The following is a 23,602-nucleotide window of genomic DNA, read 5'->3' as shown; positions in this document are numbered from 1 at the left end:
TTGGTCATAATTCATGTGTTGTACAAATTCTCCCCAAAAATAGACTAAAGGTTACAGACAACCAATTGCATCATCAATTTAGAACATGCACAAAATGTCGAATGCCAAGGTACAAAGTAGTCCCTTTAGCACGCCATTATAAAAAAAGTTGACAATTTTTTTAAATGAATGAACTTTTTTCATAAAGGGAATTTTATTCTGAAAATTTTGAGCCCGAAGTATGCTGCCTCAAACTTAAATAAACTAATTTGGTGGAACTATAAATAAAGATGGTCTAAATAAAGAATTTTTTGGATTCCCCAGGCTATTTTTAGGGTAGATGAGTTCCGAGTGTCAGTGCTGCACTGCAAGGTGGTAAACCCCTTGTGAACTTTTGAGTGACATAGCAGTACATGAATTTATATTAAAAATAAGTCCATCTCACCATTTATATGCGGCATTTGGAAGGCACAAAGAAGACCACATGTAATCACAATAGAACCCAGAACAAAGAATGGTGTACCAAACCCACCAGCTGTATACAGAGCTCCTCCAACAGCTGGTCCAGCCATCATACCCAATCCACTGAATGTCTCTAAAATTCCCTGATAAGAACAAATATAAAACTATTGCTGTAAACTATATGCAAATTTTAGTCACTTTCTGAGTTTAATTTTCACTGTTATACCCTATAAATTCTATATAAAAACTATTGCAGTGTGGAACACATGTACCGGTACTGACTGATGTACTTGATTGGCTCTTACACAGACATGAGAGTAGTGATTACCATTTGATCTATATTGAGGCATCAAATACAAAATTATAAAAGAAAATGAGAAATGGATTTCCTATTATCAATTCATTTTAGCTGCCACTTCAGTCAACTGGAAGTATATATATGACTACTATCTAATAGAAAAATATAACTTACAACAACAGTGGTTACATTTCTAGGGAAGACGTTTCCAGCTATAGCAAACAGAGCAGTAATAAAGGCTGAACATCCTAAAGCTTCAACCACACGGCAAGCAAAACACATCACTATGTAAACAGTGCCATCTGGTGATTTGTCTAGAATTCTAAAATTGTTATGGTCTATGAATACCGAATGTATAATCTTACTAAAATTTACAACAAACTCAATGTAAAAAGTCACTATGTACATAAACATTAATTAAAATTCAACATAAGTGAGTAGAGTTAAAATATAGTACATGTACTTCCATAATTCTTATTTGTACATGTATAAACATGAAATTGTTAGTAAAATAATTGTGTAACATTTACAGGGTAGCTGTACAGTTAAACATATCATAATAAACAAACAGCTGTAAAACACTGCAACAAGCCCAGCATGATACAACCGCAGCCAGTTGAACTCCGTTCACTTGAGGGTGAACACAATATAATTATATTAGTTTTTGACATACTAAACATAGGAACTTACAGTTCATTATGGAGAACAATATTGCATAATATTTTGAAATTCAATTCAAGTATAAAGATCTGCTTCAGGTGCATTCATGGATCACTTTCTACCTCATTATCTCAAAAACAGTAAATGATAGGGTTAATTTGGTAAGCATACTTCTTAAAGCTCTTATATTTGGAATGGGATTTTCATATGGAATACCAATATTTTTTTTTCCAAAATCGCACCAAAAATAAACAAGAGGCTCCCAGGAGCCTGAATCATTCACCTGGTTCAATTTTTGCCATTCAAGGACAATAACTCTAACAAGGAGTTGTATGACAATTTTGACTCAAAAGAAGACTTAGGTAGGGCATATAATAAGGATCATTTCATCAATTAAAAGTTTCTATCTATCACAGTTTTCAAGATATTTGTTAAAATCTGTAAAAAAAAAAAACAAAAACAAAAAAAACAAAAAAAAAACCTTAATTTGTTCCTTTCAAGCCTTCCATGAACCTTATCTTAAGGATCATTTTGGCAATTGAAAGAATATGGCTAAAGCTAATGGTTTTGGTGATATATTAGAAATAGTTCTGTCTACCCCCTATGTTCTATTTTTAGTAAGGGCAATCATGTTTTCAACCAACACATCCCGTCTATGCATAATACCATAAGCAACATTCATACCAAGTTAGGTTCCAATTTCTTTTTCTCTTTTTTTTTTTTAATTTTAAAGTCCAACATACATATTTATAATTACAATCAAAATAAAAATGGTAGCAATACTATTGTATTATTGTTTATAAATATAAATACACTGTAGTTGGGATTTTATCATAATTATATAGAATATACATAGAATTTGAAGAAAATTGAAAAGAAAGATGAGATATCAAACCAGAGCGTTTTATATAATTTACACTTTTAAATCCTGTTAATACTAAATACATGTATATTCAAGTGAATAAATGTTATGCTGCATACACATTTCCTTATTATCTTTCCTTAAGTGACCTTTTCATACATATACGTGTACTGCAATATCTCAGTTACACCTTGTGTAGAGAGATCTTTAGAAAAAACATCTGCTGTTGTAAATATATTGATTTATATATAGAAAAAATCAAATTAACTGGATATCTCTTTTGAAATTTAGAGACATTTCCAAAAATTAAACTACATTTACTTAGAGGCAAACGTATATCACCAGACAATAAACAGTTGTCAATGTCTTGTAACATGTTTTGATTTTTTTGAGTTTTCATCTTCTTCTGTACAAAAAAAACACAACATGAGCATTCAATAATCTTGATTTAATATAAAAATATGTTTGTAGCTAGAATATGATGGTTTATTCTATATTGTAACCATTGCAGTTTAGTATTTCTAGTGACTAAAAAAGGTAGTCTATATCCTATGAAATATCCTCTAAATTCATAAGTTTGGTTCTAATTGGTTAAATAATGTCAGATGAGAAGATTTTTAAAAGAAATAACAGTAAAAGTCGTCAAAAAAGTAAAAAAAAGGGCATTAACTTGAACATGCAAATTTTACCACTGATAAATCTTATCATGCTGAACACTTTTACTCGGTAAAAATTTCGCCAAAACGAAGATTTTGGAGATATATGCAAAAAACTTCTGTCTGACCCCTATGTTCTATTTTAAGTAACCACAGCCATATTTTTCAACAGATCAAAAATCACTGCACCAGTTCTATGCAGGATACCACAAGGAACATTTACATTAAGTTTTTTAAAACCCCCTTAAAGTGTGAGTGAACAATTATGTTTTCTTAAACATTTACCCCAAAAAATCTAGATATACATAGTTGAGTTTTGATTGGATTGGAGTGTATCCTATCTAATATAACATATTGATAAGAATTTGATGTCACAGTTTGACCAAACCAGGAAAAAGAAGGTTCCAAGCTAATATTTGATCTGCTACAGTTTTATTATAATTCACAAATACACAAAATCTTTTCACATTTTTCCATTTCAAATGTTTGCATGATTTCTGCAAAAATACATGCTTAATGTTTGTATAATGAAATGGAATGAATATTTTTTTTTTTTTTTATCTAGCACATTCCTTGGCAGTTTTATAGGTTTGACCACAAAAATCTTATTTTTGTTGCACAGATAAATCACATTTCCTCCAGCATTGTTTTTTAACTTGTGAACAACATTCAAGTATCATGTGAGCTAAACTAAGCAAATGTATTTCAGTCAAGAATTTAGGAACAGAGCCATTGGCACTTCAATTAAATTGAAACATACCCAAACAGTATTGCACATGTTCCAGTAATAAATACACCACTAATGTACATGAACTTTGATCCTATTTTTGTAATCTGTAAAATAAACAAAAAACATTGTATTAAAAATTATTTCTAGAAATGGAAATGCTTAAATTATCAAAATTGGTCACTGTGCCTGATAGAACCTACATAGTATTTGTTTATTTATTAGTATTTAAGGCATATATGGATCACTAGCCGTGTAATTTGAAAAATTACTAGCATGGAGTAGTTAAATATTTTATTAACGTTTAAACAAAGTTTATTAGATAATAATAACAATTATTTCTAGAAATGGAAATGCTTAAAGTAAAATGAAGAAAGAATATTTGACAGTAATATTACATGTGTGAACAAGAGGCTCCCATGAGCCTGAATCACTCACCTTGTTAATTTTTTGTCTTTCAAGGGCAATAACTCTAACAAGGAGCTGTCGGACAATTTTGACTGAATGAACACTTTGGTAGGTCTTATCATAAGAATCATTTCATCAATTTAAAGTTTCATTCTATCTATTATAGTTTTCAAGAAATTGGCTGAAAACTGCTAAAAATAATTTTTTGTCTTTTAAGCCAATAACTCTAAGAAGGAGTCATCTGACAAGTTTGATCCCTGCAGACTTTCATAAGCCTATCGTAAAGATCATTTAAGCAGTTGAAATTTTCATTCTATCTACCTGAGTTTTCAAGATATTGGTTGAAAACTGAAAAAAAACATCATTTTCACCTTTCAATAACTCTTACAAGGAGTCATACTTTTTTAGGCCTTACAATAAGGATCATTTCAGCAATAAAAAGAATCAGGCTAAACCTAACGGTTTTGGAGATATATGACAAAAACTTCTGCCTGACCCCTATGTTTTATTTTTAATAACAGTGGCCATGTTATTTGAAGAATCAAAAATCTGTCTTAAAAAGTTTGATTCCAGTTGGTCAAGTAGTGTCAGAGAAGATTTTTGAAAGAAATAACTTTAAAAATAGCAAAAAAAACGTCAAAAAAGGGCATTAACTCCAACATGGTTAACAGATTAAAATGAAAATTTGACCACAGGTAGATCTCATCATGCTAAATACATTTACCCATGTCAGAATTTAGCTAAACCTAATGGTTTTGGAGATATATGTGAAAAACTATTAGTTTTTCACATATATCTCCAAAACCATCAGGTTTAGCCAATTTACTACTGTCTGACGCCTATGTTCTATTTTTAGTAACAGCGGCCATGTTTTTCACTGGATCAAAAATCCCCACATCAGTACTAAGCAGAATACCCAAAGGAACATTCAAACCATGTTTAGTCCCAATTGGTCAAGTAGTGTCAAAAGAGAAGAATTTTGAAAAATTGTTATCAACAACGATGGACGACGATGATGGACGCCAAGTGATGGCAATAGCTTACTTGGTCTTTGGCCAGGTGGGCTAACAATAAAATGCTTCGCAGACTGCTGTTAGACACCCCCACAGTGGTCAACTCTGAACAGATTGGGCAAATATGGACACAAAATTTAAGCATGATACAGTTCTGAATTTTTATTCAGATTGTGATTAAACATATGACACAGGATAATATTTTACCCAGAATGGAAATGTCAAATAACTAGAACACTTGCAATAAGACTTTTTAAAGATTGCATGAACAGACAAACAAGCTGATGGACAAAGAGCTTTCTATACAAATAGATCCCAGAATTTTATTTCTGTATCTGAAGGGTTTGATAAAAAAAAAATCAAAAGCATAGATCAAAAGAAATAAACATTCATAATTTCCTGGTAATTGATTGAACTATGTTTGAGTTTAAGTCCAAAAACTGAAATTCACCCCAAATTAGTATGAATTACATCCCATAACTCAAAAATGCAAAATCAAAAGTATACAATATGCTCAAAGGAACCTGAATTCCTCACCTGGTTAAATATTGCAAATTTTCCTGTATTTTTTTTCCAAAGTTCCATGAAAATGGGTGCAAACACTACTGACTTACAGTTAAAATACCTTCTTTTTTATGAACAAAGTCCCATAACTCTAAATCATAACATTGGAAATTTACAAAAATTGGGAGCTTATTTTAATTTATATAAACCATTTACCAAAGTCTAATTGACATTAATGCAAGGTTTTTTTTAGTTTAAGTAAGAAAATAAAAAATCATCCAATTTTTGTATGAGTGTCCAATATCTCTAAAATTAAAAGGCTGAAATTTATTAAAATTGAAAGAGATCTCTCATCAAAGGAAAGAACCAATTTTCACAAAAATGGGTGGCAGCATTTTTGTGTTAATGTGCAAAGCGTGCACAACAGACAGAAGGATGGACGGACCAAAACCTAAGTGCAAAAACTGCCATAGCCAGCACCACACAGTTTAGTTTAGTTTGGCACTTTTGGCTAGGGATGAAAAATGACATTAATGGAAACCAGTGGTTGCTATAATGATGAAAAATGAAGAATCTATTGTTGATAAAACATTTTCTGAAAAAAGGGGACTTTTCAAAGTATTTTGCAATGTTTTATATATTTTCAATGTTGAAGGGGCTTTTTTTCAATGACAATTTTATTTCATTGTGAAAGTGAAAGTAAGTCAATTTTTTACCATGCTAAATTTAATAAGTGGATTACAAAGTGAAATAGCTCAAAATCTAACCGGTGATGCCCATATGAGGATGGGGTTTTCGAAAGAAAAAGTTTGGACAGTTTCAGGGGATGAAATAAAAATTTAAGATATTTTGTGGGAAATTTGATATTTTTAAACCTGATTTTATGAACTTTTTTGCAAATTTTCACATATTTTTGCATGGTTTCTATGGTAACCCTATTTGCTGTGGGTAATTTTTTTTCCAGAAAATTTTTCCTGCATCCTGAAGGCCTTGGCTTGAGCTATTTCTAGATATATAGATTTACAGATGCTTGACAATTTTTTAAAGTGATAAATGTTACAAAGCATCAGATTACAAGACCAAAATTAGGCAGTTCTACAATACTATGGAGTGCTGGCATACCACTAAAGTATGAAATTCAGAACATGGAATGAAACAAAAATATTTTTTTTAAAGGGAAATAACTTGATTGGAAATACTTACAAAGTTTCCAAATATTGGAGAAGATAAAAAAACAACAAATTCAAATACTCCAAATATAAAACCAGTAACAGTTGTTGATACTCCTTTCTTGGCTGACTGAAAAAAAAATTAATATAAGTACAAGTAAAAATAACAATGTTAAAGATATTCCTGACTTTTACAACTTAATACCTCAGACAGAATCAATGGTCACAATATGTTTAAAGCGTAATTCTATCATACTAAAGAAACTACTAACAACAAAGCAGTTAGACCGAATTTAATTATCACATGTTAGGTGTGAAAAAACAAAATGTGCCAGGTAATTGCACCTTGCTAGATTTAAATATAAACCCATATAAGAACAGACAGTTCAGACATGTCAAAAAATATTATGCAACTGTATTTACGCATATACAAATATCTTACATGATTTGCATATAAGCAATACCTTCATATGATAGGTCAAGAAGGTTTCTAATTGTATGGGTTAACAACTTACAACCCACACCAGTTCTATGCAAGATACCCCAAGGAACATTCATATCAAGTTTGGTTTTAATTGGTCAAGTAGCGTCAGAGGAGAAGAGGTTTGAAAAATTGTAAACGACAATGACAAACTTAAAATTAATTTATTTACTAAAGGTCCATATTATATGCCAATAAATTCCTTTAAAAAGGGTTTCATCACATTGCATATCCAGTTTGAGATTAGTCACAAACTGCAAAAAGCAGTGTTTAATAGCATTCCAAGTTTATTCAAGTCTTAAACAGGATTAATTCATCACATAAACCTCTACTCTGGCAATGCTGAAGTTTGTCTGGCAAGCTTTTTTTTACTTGGTACACAGAGGAAAAGTATTTTATTCTCTTGTATTGTAGGAGCACATAAACAACCTGTTAGTCACCTTAAAACTGATATTTGGGCTTGATTACATGCATAGTTTATGTAAAAACAATTCCATTTAGTGGTGTAGAAGGAAAAATTGATAAGAGATGGGTCCCCCCTCCCTGTGTAATGAAAGGAAAGGAAGTATGGACAGAAAGAAGGAAGGAATGAAGGAAGGACAGACAGACAGACATATCACTATATATCCCCCACTTCGTAAGTGGCGGTTTAAAAAAAGAACAGCATTCTATGTCCCCGGCCCACTCAAATTTTATGTAAGTAATAGAACATACATGTACATACCATTAAAATATGTTTTTTATTTAAATCCTTATAGAAATGTAGGGTGATAGCCCTTGTGAGGTGTGATGCATAATTTACCACATCATGATGTGGGACAGGATGTAAAAAAATCAACACACCTTATAATACCACTGCATTGGGACCCCTTAGCTTTTGGTTTTTCTTAAACCCTCATTTATACCCAAAACAATTCATGTTTTCAATGCAAAAGTTACAAGGTTTACTTTGTCCTTACCTCAGCAGGAAAAAATGGTGCAAGAAGAGAAAAACAGCATGATGCAAAAAAATTCATCAATGCCATCAAAATAAGAAGAATTCTCTCCTGTTTGGTTGTTCTAGAAAAAGAGAAGTTTTGATCCACTTCCTCTGTGGTACCCTTTTCTTTACAAGATCTTTCAGAATTTATCAATGGTGTCGACTCAGACTGATCAATCAAACCAGATTCCCCAGTCATCCTGAAATAAAGAATAAAATGCTTTGCAGTGATCAGCTTAATACTACATCAAAGATCAAACATTGAGCAGTTAAGGGACATTGTATGGACACAACATTTAAACTTGATACATCTCGATTAAAACTTGGATTCTGGTTAAATGTTTCAAGATTCTGACCAATACAGAAGTGGTCAAAGAACTTTCAAATTTGAAGCTAGATATAAGAAATATGCAATTCATGCAAAATTGAAGAAAATGCATAATTCCTACTCTTTTCCTTAAAAGTCATAACCCTTTAAATTCATCAACATCTTCTTTTTGTGATATGGAATCCAGTAATACAATATCATAGAAATCCTTATTGCCCAGATACTATTCAATGGTTTGTTTACCCCTTTTGGCTCCTTATTCCTTTATTTTTATGGTTATCACCCCAAATTAATTCTAAGCCTTACTGTGATGGAAATTAAGGATACTTGTGATATAATTTCATAGAGATCAATACACATACAATTAAGTTTTATAAAATCCTTTTAAGACCCTTATTCATAAACTGTATGGGTAACAGATTTTTAAAAAAAATTGTTAAAAGACTTCCTTTTGTGGTATGGAAACTTATGGACCATACCTTTATGCTTGAGTTATACCAGTAAATGCATATTTAAATTTTATGAAAAGTTTGTTTTGTTACCCTTTTTTTGGCCTCTTATTCCAAATGGATGTAGCCTTAACCACAAAATCGATGAAAATGTAATAAAAATGCATTGAAGGCACAGATTGGTACATCCAAAGAGGTTGAACCTATACAGTTAGGCAAGTATGGACACACCATCAGGCTTGATACAGATCTAAATTTTGATCACAATTAAATATTAGACACATAATAGGAATTTGTTCAGAATAAAAATTCTTATTTTTTTGCCTCTTATTCATAAATGGTTTCAGTTACTATATTTAGACCCTAACTCCTTAACAGTTCAAGTTAAACCCTAAGGTCAATCCCACCCTTCCTTTTGAGGTATGGCACCTTGTGGTGCAATTTCATAGAGATTTACAGACATAGGCACAAGTTACTTGAGATATGTCCACAGATAAAAAGGTGACAGCAAAATAACCACGAAATTACTATATCAAGGTTTTTGATATCACAAGCTCATAAAAAATTCACAAAAATTTTCAACCGAGACAAGGAACTCATTCTCAAATACAGCTGTACTTATAAAGGATTAATATGTGGGGGTATCTCTCAACCTTTGTTTTACAGAAATATTCTACACAAAGCTCAGAAAGCTACATACTCACCCAATATTGAATAGGCTCATTCATAATGATATAGTTATGATATTGTTGTCATATCGTTAAGGATAGCATTTTTTTTGTATTAACATTGATTCATTAATAGGGACTTTACACAGAAATTAAAACACTATATTTTAAAGCAATTTTTGGCATGACATGGGTTGTGTCCTTATTGTATGACTTATGAGATACTGTGATTCTCAATCCTGCATGGGAAGAACTGGGACTGATTTTACATACAATGAGTGTGTTTAATTATGTAATGTTTTTTCCACAGTGGCCAGATTTTAAAGAGGGAGGGTTGTGATCACACAAAACACTTTAACCCTGCCACAGGTTTTGTGCCTGTCCCAAGTCCAGAATTTCTAGCCTCTGTATGTCTTGTTTCGTTTTCACCTTTAGTTTATTAGTTTATGTTAATTGAGTATATAGGGGCAACTCTTTCTCCGTACCTGTGTATAATGATGTTTTGGGGTCAGCTGCGCTGTGGTATGAGGATTTCCTTGTCATTCATTGAAGACCAATAGGTGGCCTTGGGTTGACATTTTCATCCCAATGGGGCTGTTGTCTCATTGACATATACACTATATACTGCCCATTGATAGTATAATCCGGCTACCTAACACCATATATTGTGTTAGATAGTATGGTCATTTGATAGTATAACCATCTATCTAACACTATACACTGTGTTGGATAGTACCGTCCATTGATAGTATAACCCATCTAACACCATACACTGTGTTGGATAGTACCGTCCATTGATAGTATAACCCATCTATCTAACGCCATACACTGTGTTGGATAGTACCGTCTATTGATAGTAGAACCCATCTGATACCATACACTGTGTGGGATGGTACCATCCATTGACAGTATAACCCATCTATCTAACACCATAAACTGTGTGGGATGGTACCGTCCATTGATAGTATAACCAGTCTTTCTAACACTATACACTGTGTTGGATAGTACTGTCCATTGATAGTATAACCCATCTACATGTGTATTTAACAATATACACTGTGTTGGATAGTATCCTGGTGTCAATGGTTCTTGATATCATAACAATGTTGTTTACCTGTTTGTTGAACTACTTATTAAATAGTTACAATTTTAAGGTCATTATAAGAACTGACCTTTGTTTCTATTTTCCCAGAAGATTGGTGAGATTGCATGTTTACATTGTGAGAAAAACACATTTTAGTTAGGTGACCTATTAATGATTTTATGGGTACTATGTCATCAGTTCTAGATGGGATATGACTTTCTGTATGGAAGGCATGAGAGACATAATTGGAAAGTGAAAATAAAGAAAATAAATAATTCAATATCTTTTCATTGATATTTTATATTTTCAGGGTCCACATATTACTTCCAGTAAATGTTATAATTGATTAATTTTGATACGGCTGAACAAATTTAATCACATCTCATATTTTTAATTTGATGTGATAGGGTATTCCAAGCACAGAAGCAAAGATATACAAGTATATTTGTATTATAAATTACCCAAAAGTAATAGGCTTTTCATATTATTGCTCTTCTATATCTCATAAAACATTGATAACATCATGACGTTTTTAACGTTTTCTGGTAAGAAATATTAAGATACGACCAGTACTGCGCACCATACAATTTTTTTTTTACTGACATAGCTATGCCTATATCTCAACTATGCATGACCGCTGAATATATGACCTACTCCTTTCAATAAAATTTGTTTACATTAAAAATGTGTGTTGGGAGGTGGGGTGCTTAAAATATAAACTTTTTGGGATTTAAAAGAAAGGTAAAATAAAGCGGTACAAAAGTTTATTGGCATTATACATACCTATATATGCAACATAGCGAAATCAAAGCCCGATAGAAGCGAGGAAGCGTTCAGTAGGAGATGATTGACAATTATCCAAAGTTTTAGTGGCACACAATTGATTAAATGATTTATAACCAACGATTGGGACTGGTGTAAATAAATATTGATGCGGGACATATGATCTTTTGATGGTTATGGAAACGTTGACCATGCATTCACTGAAACTGAAATTGACTTAACGTATGGCTTGTTTTTTCATCCAAGTCAATGGAGGAACTAAGTGATTTTTTTCTATTTGGAGCACTCTCACGATCATCAACCGTCAAAATGCCGAAACATAATATTTCATCTTCAGCACCTCCTGCCAAGAAAGCAAAGTACTGTTTCAAATTCAATACTGCGTGGGAGTCAAAGTTAAAGTGGTGCCAAGCCAGTAATGGCTATTTGAAATGAAATCATTTTGATGCATATTTATGCAATAGTAGCAATTGCAAGTAGTGACTAATTTTAAATGAAAATTATTTAATAATAAATATATATAAATGTAGTAATAATGACACTTTTAAATATAAAGATATTTATAATTTATGCTGTTCTTGTTATGTAAATATTGTCAATAATAAATAAAATCATTAATATGTCCAAGTGTTACACCATCAAAAAGGTCTTTCCAACTATTCAAATAGAGTATTCAGCATTTTTTCTCATGGAAACAGACTTAATACAAAGTTTTCTGTAAGTTTCACACATATTTGATTTGTTATGCCGTGAAAAAAAAACGCTGATAAAATACCTCCAGAAAAATGACAAATCTCCAGTTTTGAAGGAATGACGTGACATGTATGATGTCAGATCACAATAAAAGAGCATCCGTAAACATACAAGTATAAAATGTCAAACAACTACAACGTTTAATTTTTTTAAACGTCCAAATTCACACAGGTCCACGCTTCAGACAGAGCCTCGACCCTAAGTACTACCCCACAAATAAAATGGGAAAGAAATAAAACCTATAGTTTTGAGACGGTCGTTATTTCCCTGGTATGATGCAAGTTCGTGTTGTTAACTTGTATGGAATCGTGGTGTTGAACATGCTGGGCTGCCTAACACAGAAACTATAGAAGACCAACAATTTACAGAAGCATGTGCCTCTGCTGCAGTTTGCGGCTTTGCGATAGTCTGATTTCAGAGTTACGCCCCTTCCACGACAGTATAATTAATGAGCCAACATGGGAACCACGTTGCTATCCGGGTCACTAATGCTTGTACATAATTTACTTACTTTGTAAAGTCTACTATAAAATACTTGCATGAAATTACTTTTTAAATTATCCACAGAACTATAGGCAAGTGACTGTCGTATTATCGATTCCTGTATTAGGCAGCTTATTTTAAAGCTACAGATTTTCTGTGTGTTGTGCAATATAATTTCAAGAAGGAGCGACCAGGGAATTCTGGTGCAACATTTGCGTATACGAAAAATAAATGACATTACTACTGGTCCGGTTACTACTTTTATGTATAGATTTTACCTACATTAAACGAAGAGCTTCATTAATATATCAATATCAGTGTAATAAAGTCCCCGTCTCAACTCAGAACCGCGGGGGTGGGGGGGGGGCACCTCAATATATGGAACGCCATAACTGTCTTATCTGGTCAATTACATTGATACACGGTGCTGTTTTCTTTATATTCGGTACTTTCTTATTTATATGCGGTTGTGCTATCTTTGCACACTATATGTAGTGGTTTTACCTTTATATGCGGTAGTTGATTTACCTTTATATTAATGCAGTGGATTTACCTTTATATGCGGTGGTTTTATCTTCATATGTAGTGGATTAACCTTTATATTCGGTGGTTTCATCTTTATATGCGGTGGTTTCATCCTTATATGCTGTGGTTATTTTATAAATGCGGTGTATTTTTCTACATCAGCACTCTTCTTTATATGCTGTTCAAACTTCATTATATGCTGTAAAAAGCTTTATCTCATTGCAAGGCTTAAATGTTCGGAACTTTGAAACGTGATCAAATTTGCACATCACATTGTGAAAGAGTAATCAAGGGAACCAAGGTTATAGCGGTAATCATAAGAATGCAATCCTGGGACAAAGACCAGACATGGAAAACAGACATACACAACAAAGAACATAAAGTAACTAAAATCATACATACAAGGTAACAAAAGCAAATGAGCAACTCGGACTCAACTAAAAACTGGGAGCATGGACCAGGTGCACCGGTAGGGTAAGCGTCCTCTGCTTTTCTAGAAACACCCGCCGAGTTGCTCATAAAAAGTCAAGTCCGGGGTAGACAAACGAGGAAGGGAAAACTATGACCCGTTTAATAATCAGTTTTCATGAAAAAAATGGAGGAAATTTTGCAAGAATTAGGCTTCGAGAATTTTGAAGAATCCTTTTTAAAGGAAACAAGTACTAAAGATAGCCGACGCAGTAAAATTTTAATTCTAAGTTTCCACATTCTTTCAAGAAAATAACACATGGCACGCGATATCATATTATCGATACAGTTTTTTTTTAACACCATTAATTTATCAGTATTTGATTTGGCCAATCGGGAAACAGAATTGCGACCAGGTGACTTGCGTTTCCAGGAAGAGCGTCCTTAAGGTCAAAGGGTAAAAATCGAAACTATACCGACTGGGTCGGAAAAAAATAGCACCCGGCATTATTGGATTTCTATCCATTTCTCAAATGAATCAGTTAAGCGTGAAGGATATGGATCGGAAATGACCGGAAATGATGAAATTACATCTGAAATGTTTGCCTTATGAGAGTCGAAAACCAAGTAAAAATGAAGGAAATTTCGAGATTCTAAAAGAATTACTTGAAAACTTATTAGAAAGCAACTTCACAATTATAGACATCAGTAAGATTCTTTCGGTTCCTGAAAGTGATGTGTATAGAAAAATGAGGATCTACGATTTAAAAAAGCACGACTTTGATGACGTTGAAGATGATGCGCGATCATGTTGTAGTTTATTAAAAGCATATATCTATAAAAAAAAAAAATCAGGTTCCAATATTCCCAACTTAGGGACAGCTTACATGTATAGGCTAGATGAAGACGGAATACAAGCACGAAGAAGTTAACGTCTTCGACGACGAGTTTATAACGTGGGTGGTGTTGATCATCTGTGGCATATAGGCACAAATCACAAGATGATAAGATGGCGGTATGTCATTGTAGGAGGCATCGATGGATTTAGTCAATTCATTACCTTCCTTCGTTGCACACAATACATCAGATACTGTATTTAAATGCTTCGAGAAAGGTGTACAAAAACCTTCCTTTGAGAGTTAGATCGGACAAAGGGATGGAAAATCTTAAAGCAGCAGAGTATATGGTAAAAATGCGAGGGCAGATAGACAAAAATTGCATGATAACAGGAACGAGCACACACAACCAGCACATAGAAAAATTATGGAGAGATGTTTATTAGGGACTGATTTGCTTTTATTATGACCTTTTTTCTTAATCTCTTAATAGATGACTCCTTCAATGACAAACTGCCATCGTATTAGCTTGTGATTTTTGCCTATACGCCACAAATGATTGACATCACCCACGTTATAAACTCGTCGTCGAAGACGTCGACTTCTTCGTGTTTGTATTCCGTCTTCAACTAGCCTATGTAGTCTGTCCCTAAGTTGGAATCTTGGAACCTGATTTTTTTAGATATATGCTTTAAACTACATGATCGTGCTGGTATTTGGTATAGTATATGGTTATATCACCTCAAAATAGGCTACAATTAAATTCTGCCAAATGATAAAATTTAAAAGAATTTTCGCGCCACTCGCAAAAAAAAAATTCTGTCTAAAAAAGCCCCCCTCCCCCTTTCCAAGTTAAATAGTCTGTCCTTAGCGTAGTGAATAGGAGATTGGAGATAAATGTCTGATAAAAGAAAGTTAATTAATATCTGCGCAGAAAATTGTAAAACGTAGAGCATCAATATTATTGCGTAACGGTTTGCGCGAAATTAACGGAAAAAACGCCTTTGTGTTTTCTGCCTCGAAAGCTGACTTGTCATCACTTCTCCACTATAAAGGAATTCCTCTATGCGTGATTTGTTTGACTACCTGGTCTAATGCGTCATCTTCAACGTCATCAAAGTCATGCTTGTGTTACTCGTACATTCTCATTTTTCTACACACTACTTTCAGAAACCGAAAGAGTCTTACTGATCTCCATATAATTGTGAAGTTGCTTTTCAATAAGTTTTCAAGTAATTCTTTCGGAATCTCGAACTTTTCACCATTTCTACTTGGTTTTCGACTACCATAAGGCAAACATTTCAGACGTCATTTCATCATTTCCGATCTATATCTTTTACACCTAACTGTTCCATTTGAAATGGATAGAAATCCAATAAGTCGGTGTTATTTTTTCCTTTAAAAATGATTCTTCAACATACTCGAAGCCTAATTCTTGTAATATTTCCTCCATTTTTTTTTCACAATGTGATATGCAATATTTATTATTTTTCAAAGTTCTGAACATTTAAGCCTTGCAGTGAGATAATAAAAGCCTTTTACAGCATATAAAGACGTATAAACAACATATAAAAAAGGGTGCTGATGTAAAAAAAATACACCGCATATATAAATAATACCACCACATATAAAGATGAAACAACCGCGTATTAAGGGTAATCCACTGCATGTAAAGGTAAATCCACCGAATATTAAGGTAAAACCACTACATGTAAAAGTAAAACCACTACATATAAAGGTAAAACCACTACATATAAAGGTAAAACCACCGCATATAAAGGTAAAACCACCACATAAAGGTAAAACCACCACATATAAAGGTAAAACCACTACATATAAAGGTAAAACCACCACATAAAGGTAAAACCACATATAAAGGTAAAACCACTACATATAAAGGTAAAACCACCACATAAAGGTAAAACCACTACATATAAAGGTAAAACCACCACATATAAAGGTAAAACCACCACATAAAGATAAAACCACTACATATAAAGGTAAAACCACATAAAGGTAAAACCACCACATATAAAGGTAAAACCACCACATAAAGGTAAAACCACTTCATATAAAGGTAAAACCACCACATATAAAGGTAAAACCACTACATGTAAAGAAAATACAACCGCATATAAATATGAAAATACCGAATATAAAGAAAACAGCACCGCGTATAAATATAATTGGCCAGATAAGACAGTTATACCCGATTGTCCAACATTTTAAAATTATGGAGTTCTGATTGTCCTACTTTCATAGTTGTTAATTAAACAAAGTATGATCATCGTTATAATTTGAGGGTAGCAAGGGGTTTCTATTGTAAATAAATAAATAATAAATATATATTCATATAGATTAAATGTAAAACAATTTCTTAAAATAGATGAAAGATAATTTTAATTTGAAATACATATTTATTTTTTATAATATTGTTTTGGATATTTTAATCTGAAGCAAACAATAATATCAAAACAAATCATATTTTTGAAAGAAAAATATTTGATATATATTTTTTTAAATATCCAGTATTTTGAATGATTTAGGAATCAAATACTATATGAATTAATAATGATTTTGATTTGAGTATAAATTCCAGCAATACAAATTATTTAATAAAATCATAATTAAAATTTAATATATAAAGTGTACTTTTCTAATGAGTTGTAGCACTTCAAGCCAATTGCTTGATAATATGCTTCATTCAACAAAAATGACAAATGATTTACATGTATAATATCATATTTATTTAATGAAATTAAAGCATTTGAATATAACATGTATAAAAAAAAAAGTCGCCTTTCACAAGCTTAGAGCTGTTGCAGGCCTACTCTTTGATACCTGGAGCCGTAAGGGGCAATGCAGGAACAACAAACCAAAAGGATAATTAAGATAATCAGCCATAAGTTATAAAGCATCAGCTAACAAATACTGATGCAACAAACCAGAACAATAAAAACTAAGACAAATATGGAACAAACTAACTTCACGAACCTAGAGTAACACTAGAATATTTATTCTTTCAATGAACACCCCTTACAGAACCTCAAAACTATCTTTATCAAAACATTTTCTAATTAATCTAATGTTCTTTGTTGTGTATGTCTGTTTTCCATGTCTGGTCTTTGTCCCTGGATTACATTCTTTTGATTACCGCTATAACCTTGGTTCCCTTGATTACTCTATCAAAACATTTTCTAATTAACCAACGCGTATATTCCTTATCAAAACAGATGTGCATTGTCCTTTGTCACTTCAAATGACTTTTGATATTAATACATTTGTTGCTAGTACTGGGGCAAATAAGGCTAAAAATTCAGGAAATAAAAGGATAAAGAGATGGGATAATAACGAGGAGAAAACTTTTATTGAAGGGATAGATTTGAATATTTTGGCAACCTTAGAAAATTACCTAGATAGAGTAGACCTTAATACTATCTCTAAAGATGACATTAATAATATTGTCGAAAAAGTTAATAAAATTATTTTGGAATCGGCAGAAAATGCGATGGGCAGTTATACACCAAATACAAGCAACAAAGGTAAAGTGACAAAAGAAAATAAACCATGGTTCGATAAATACTGTTGGGAAAAGCGTAAGTGCTTCAGGATCGTTACAAGAAGATATAATACTTATAAGACTGATGCTAAACTCCATAACATGCTCACAGCAGAAAAAGATAATAAGCATCAGATGAATATTTCAATTAAAGCTTACAGAAAAGAATTTAGAAAAAAGATGAAGAATATGAAGAGAGGCGATCCTAAAACATTTTAGAATATCTTAAATAATAAAAACGGAAAACGTGAACAACTTTCTAGTATATCTACAGAATCCCTTTTCGATTTTTTCAAAGATTTAAATTCTGCACCAGCAGACGAAGATAATATCCCTATGCAACCAGAGGCAGAAGAATTAAATAAGCAGTTAAATTCTGGAATAAGCGAGAGCGAAATTTTAAAATATATTAATGGTTTAAAGTATGGGAAATCATGTGGACACAGGTGACGATTTTATCATAAATGAATACATAAAAAGTACAAGTAGTTTATTTTTACCATTGTACAAAAAGTTTTTCAACATTATTTTTGACTCAGGAATAATACCAAGCTCGTTTCTGGTAGGCAACATTCTACCTTTTTATAAGAATAAAGGAGAAAAATCAGACCCAAAAAATTATAGACCAATCACCATTCTTAGCTGCATGGGAAAATTGTTCACATCAGTATTAAATTTGAGATTGGGTTCTTTCCTTGAAAATTTTAAATTATTGCACGAGAACCAATTTGGATTTAGAAAGGGTCATTCCACTGTAGATAGTGTATTTGTTCTTTACTTGTTGTTGGAACTATTGAAAAAGAGGAAGAAAAAATTGTACTGTGCCTTCATAGATTTTGCCAAGGCCTTCGATACTGTCTGACATTCAGACCTCTGGTCAAAACTTCTTAAATATGCAATTAACGGCAAAATGTACAAAACTATCAAAAATATGTATAGTGATATAAGATCTCGTATTCTTAATGGTTCTGAACAGTCAGATTATTTTCCATGTAATATTGGTGTACGACAGGGAGAAAATTTATCACCTGCGTTGTTCTCCTTGTATATTAATGATCTTCATAGCTTTTTTTGACAGTAGGAATATTAATGGTTTAGAATCTGTAACAGAGGACATATATTCAGAATTACATCAATATCTAAAACTTTTTGTGATACACTATGCAGACGATACAGTTTTACTATCTGAATCGCAATCTGACCTACAGAAACAATTAGATATGTTACTTGATGATGATGATGATAATGATTGTAATATGTGGAAGCTTAAAGTTAATGTAGAGAAAAGTAAGATTGTTACATTTTCGAGAGGCGGAATGCTAAATAATTTGTCATTTACATATAATAACGTATCATTAGAAAGTGTGTCTGAATTTAATATAATTATTTAGGGGTCTTGTTTACAAGATCAGGAAGTTTTTCAGCCGCTAAAAATGTTCAAGCAAGCAAAGCCACGCGTGCTATGTACGATGTAATTCGTAAGGGCAGACCCCAGAACTTTTTAATTGCATGTCAACTTAACCTATTTGATAAAATAGTAAAGCCGATTTTGTTATATGGCAGTGAAGCCTGGGGATTTGGAAAAAAATAAGGTATTAGAGGAAGTACATCTTAAATTTTGTAAAATTTGATTGCACTTGAAAAAATCAACCCCCAATTTTATAGTCTTCGGGGAACTTGGTAGATATTCTTTAGATATCAATGTAAAACTTCGAATGATCAATTATTGGGGAAAGCTTGTACAGCAGCCAGAAAAACTTTCATCAATATCATATAGACTTGCATTACAAAAGTACGATATTAATATAGAATGGATAAAACATGTTAGATCTATTTTAAATGGTTGCGGAGTGTCATTTGTATGGAATAGCCAATCGTTTACAAATCTAACTTGGTTGTATAACAATGTAAAACAAATTTTAATTGATCAGTTTAAACAAAGTTGGTATTCAGATATATACACATCACCAAAAGCCTTAAATTACCATCTCTTTATGGATAGATTGGAATTTGAGAATTACATTAATATTCTTGAGGACAAAAACATTGTTACGTTGTGCAGATTTCGAACACTTAACCATCATTTGCCCATAGAAAAGGGAAGATGGCATAACATTCAATGAGAGCAAAGGAAATGTACTCTCTGTAATTCAGGTGATATCGGCGACGAGTTTCACTTTTTATTTGTTTGTAACATTTTGTAACATCTCTATACCACTGTTTATATGTGGTTTATGAGAATAAAGATATATATATATATATATATATATATATATATATATATATATATATATATATATATATATATATATATATATATATATATAAACATTCTTAATTGTCCAACATTTGTATACCCTTTTTTACCTGTAATTTTCAAATGTCAGACAATCGGGAAGATACCGGCGTTCCATACCAATACTTCTCTAACAGCCGGTGGCGCTGGCATTCTGTAATCCCACCCTATTCCTATATTTGCTTGTATGAAACTTTTTGTACGTATATATTGGTATCAGGGTAAAAAATAAACATATAAGCTTTTTTTCTAAATTCGATTTATGCATATGCTTAAATGGAATTTAGAACATGATTATTTGTTGATGCATATGGATAATTCGAATTCTGCATGAATAATTTAGCATAGAAAAATTATAATTTTGCAAATGCATCATTGCTAGGTGCTTTAATATTTTATCTCATGCAAAACTCGATTTATGCCTATATGCATTGATATTTAAGCACAGACATAATTGGTATTTTGCATATGCTAAAATATTAAAGCAGGGAGCAGGGGGTGTATATTAGAATACAAAGTCCCTGATTAAGGTATATATCCTTATCTAATTTTAACATATACATAAATCGAATTTAGCATGTGCATCTATACGTATTTTTACCCCTGCTACGGGGCGCCGCTTGGGACTTGATCTTTTTTGTAATCAAAATCAATTTTGTGTACACAAAATTGAATTCCGTCATAATAAAATCATATTTGTTGTACAAAATGTTAATAGAGACTTGTTTTATAATCATTTCATTTTGTAATGACGAAATTCATTTTTTAGACAAAATTCAATTTTGTGTCACAAAAATTAATTTTAAGAGACAAAAGTCTATTTTATGTCACAAAATTCAATTTTGTATACAAATTAGTTTACAGAATTCTTTGGACATGCAAATGAATTCTCTCTCATTACAATTTTTGTAAGAAGGCCTCTCATTGGATATAGTAACCGTGGGTCTCGTAGTTTTGTCTAGTCAAAATGTCACAAATCACAATTTTCAAAACTTCTAACTTCTATACTCACAGCTTTCAAAAAGGGTCTCCAGTCTTACCACAACACTTGTCAAAATGTCACAAATCACAATTTTCAAAACTTCTAACTTCTATACTCACAGCTTTCAAAGAGGTTCTCCAGTCTTACCACAACGCTTGTTACTCCCGTAGTGGTATTAATTCAATGTGGATCGTGAAAAATTCGAAAGATCTTTTGGAGACCCTCAATTGAAGATTATTATCAGATTATAATAGCATTAAAACCTATGATTTTCAACACTGTATACTTCTATGCTTCATACTTAGTTAAAATACCGACTTAAAAACATTATACATCGTTGTTTCTCTGAAAAAGATGGTACACATATAGTTCTTGGTAGAGATTCCTCATACTTTGTAAAAAAAAAAAGAATTTCAAATCATCTTCCAAATATACAGAAGAAAATGTTTTCGAAATGCTGGAATTTTTGTTCGACGACATATTTGTCCAGTGTGGTGGATGTGTTTTTCATCAAACGGTCGTCATTCCAATGGGAACAAATTGTGCTCCTCTACTTGCTGACCCATTCCTACACTCTTATGAGACTAACTTTATACCTGATCTGATCCGAAAGAAAGGACATCGTTTAGCTAGATCCTTTATTCTCGGTTTCCGCTATATAGATGACGTACAATCGTTATACAATCCTAGTTTTAGGGACTTGGCACATCGCATCAACCCCAAAGAACTTGAGATAAAAGATACTACAGACACTGTGAAGTCAGCCTCATATCTGGACACGTAGGGATCGATGGTAAAGGAAAACTATTGACCAAACTTTATGACAAACGTGATGACTTTTCATTTAGAATTGTTAACTTTCCTTTCATCTGTGGCAACATCCCTTCAGCACCTGCGTATGGAGTTTTCATAATATACGTCATGCCAGAGCTTGCCGTAACTATGCAGACTTTTTGTATCGCGCCAGACGTCTTACAGATAGGCTTCTGGAACAGGGCTATGTTGCTACAAGATTGAAGTCGTCACTACAGAAGTTTTATGGTTGCCATCATGAACTCGTGGATCTTAACGATGTATCCATCTGCACCATGAAAACTGATTTGACTTTTTATGAGCAACTTGGCGGGTGTTTCTAGAAAAACAGAGGACGCATACCCTACCGGTGCACCTTGTCTATGCTCCCAGTTTTCAGTGGAGTCCGAGTTGCTCATTTGCTTTTTTACTATGTATGTATTATTTTAGTACCTTAATGTTCTTTGTTGTGTATGTCTGTTTTCCTTGTTTGGTCTTTGTCTCTGGATTGCTTTCTTTTGATTTCCGTTAGAACCTTCAGTTGGTTCCCTTGATTACTCTTTTGACCTTTTTGTAAGCAAAGTTAGCAAAGCCATGTACACAATTAGTACAAACATATTTCATTTATAAATATCAAACATATACATGTACAAAATAGATCAAACAAAGTTTGACAAACAGGATTCGGAAACAAGCGCTAAGCTTTTAATTATTAACCCGTCTTCTTATCAATACTGACATTTCATACATTTAAACATAAAACAATCATTAAAAGTTAAAGTACGAAATTCAAAGTTCAATAGTTTATTTAATTCTCACCGCATACATTCATATAAAACATGATAACAATAAGAGATAAAACATACAAATTAAAATGCATGAGCCGTTCTAAAAAGAATTATATGAGACTATTGAGAACATAGTAATATATACATCTAAAATACAGTTAAAAAATAGGTACGATTGATAAAAAAGTATCATAGATTAATGATATAAAATACTATTTCTTCTCAGTAAAATACTATGGCAAGTTTTGGCAACTAAGCTACATACAATTTCATTGTTAAATAAATATATAAATTTATCATTATCAGACAATGACAAAAAAATTTCATTATGACTAATAATATGTAAAAATAGTGACTGTCTTAAATCATCATACAATGGGCATGTTAATAAAACATGGTTTCCATCCTCTATATCATTACAAATGAGACATAATCTTTCGTCTAATGCTAACCTTTCATAACGACCAGTTTCAGTCTTTAAAGGTGCTACACCACATCTACATTTTGCAAATGCATTACGAAAACGTCAAGGTATATTTTGCAACATATATTGTTCAGTAAAATATGAAAATTTAAACAATTTATATGTTCTTAATTTATCACCTTGGCCATATTTTCTTCTTGAAAAGGCAAGATATATACATGGTTTCTATTATGGAATCTGTCTTAA

The 23,602-nt window shown here is 32.2% G+C and overlaps 1 protein-coding gene across 4 annotated transcripts in view; it reads right to left on the bottom strand.

Moving 5' to 3' along the window:
• The window catches only part of LOC148622485 (MFS-type transporter SLC18B1-like), a 29,707-nt gene extending 16,782 nt beyond the window's left edge, over window positions 1-12,925 (bottom strand). The window contains exons 1-6 of one of the 4 annotated variants that reach the window (XR_015920662.1): window positions 12,503-12,713; window positions 8,179-8,398; window positions 6,773-6,868; window positions 3,678-3,751; window positions 914-1,061; window positions 425-584 (exon numbers count right to left, since the gene is read on the bottom strand). Coding sequence is in view for 3 of the 4 variants with exons in the window: in XM_088572478.1 (XP_088428604.1) it covers window positions 425-584; window positions 914-1,061; window positions 3,678-3,751; window positions 6,773-6,868; window positions 8,179-8,397 (697 nt within the window). In the remaining variant the exon portion in view is untranslated. Of the gene's footprint in view, window positions 1-424; window positions 585-913; window positions 1,062-3,677; window positions 3,752-6,772; window positions 6,869-8,178; window positions 8,399-12,502; window positions 12,714-12,774 lie in introns of those variants that run through there. The other 3 variants (XM_088572478.1, XM_088572477.1, XM_088572476.1) reach the window with 3 other exon arrangements.
• Window positions 12,926-23,602: the final 10,677 nt, after the last annotated feature.

Source organism: Perna viridis, chromosome 3 (assembly GCF_037379345.1).
Source record: "Perna viridis isolate PV_CMFRI_1.1 ecotype Kerala chromosome 3, ASM3737934v1, whole genome shotgun sequence".
NCBI classification, from domain to species: Eukaryota; Metazoa; Mollusca; class Bivalvia; order Mytilida; family Mytilidae; genus Perna; species Perna viridis.
Note: the sequence above shows the minus strand (reverse complement) of the source record. Positions and strands in the feature narration are given on the sequence as shown.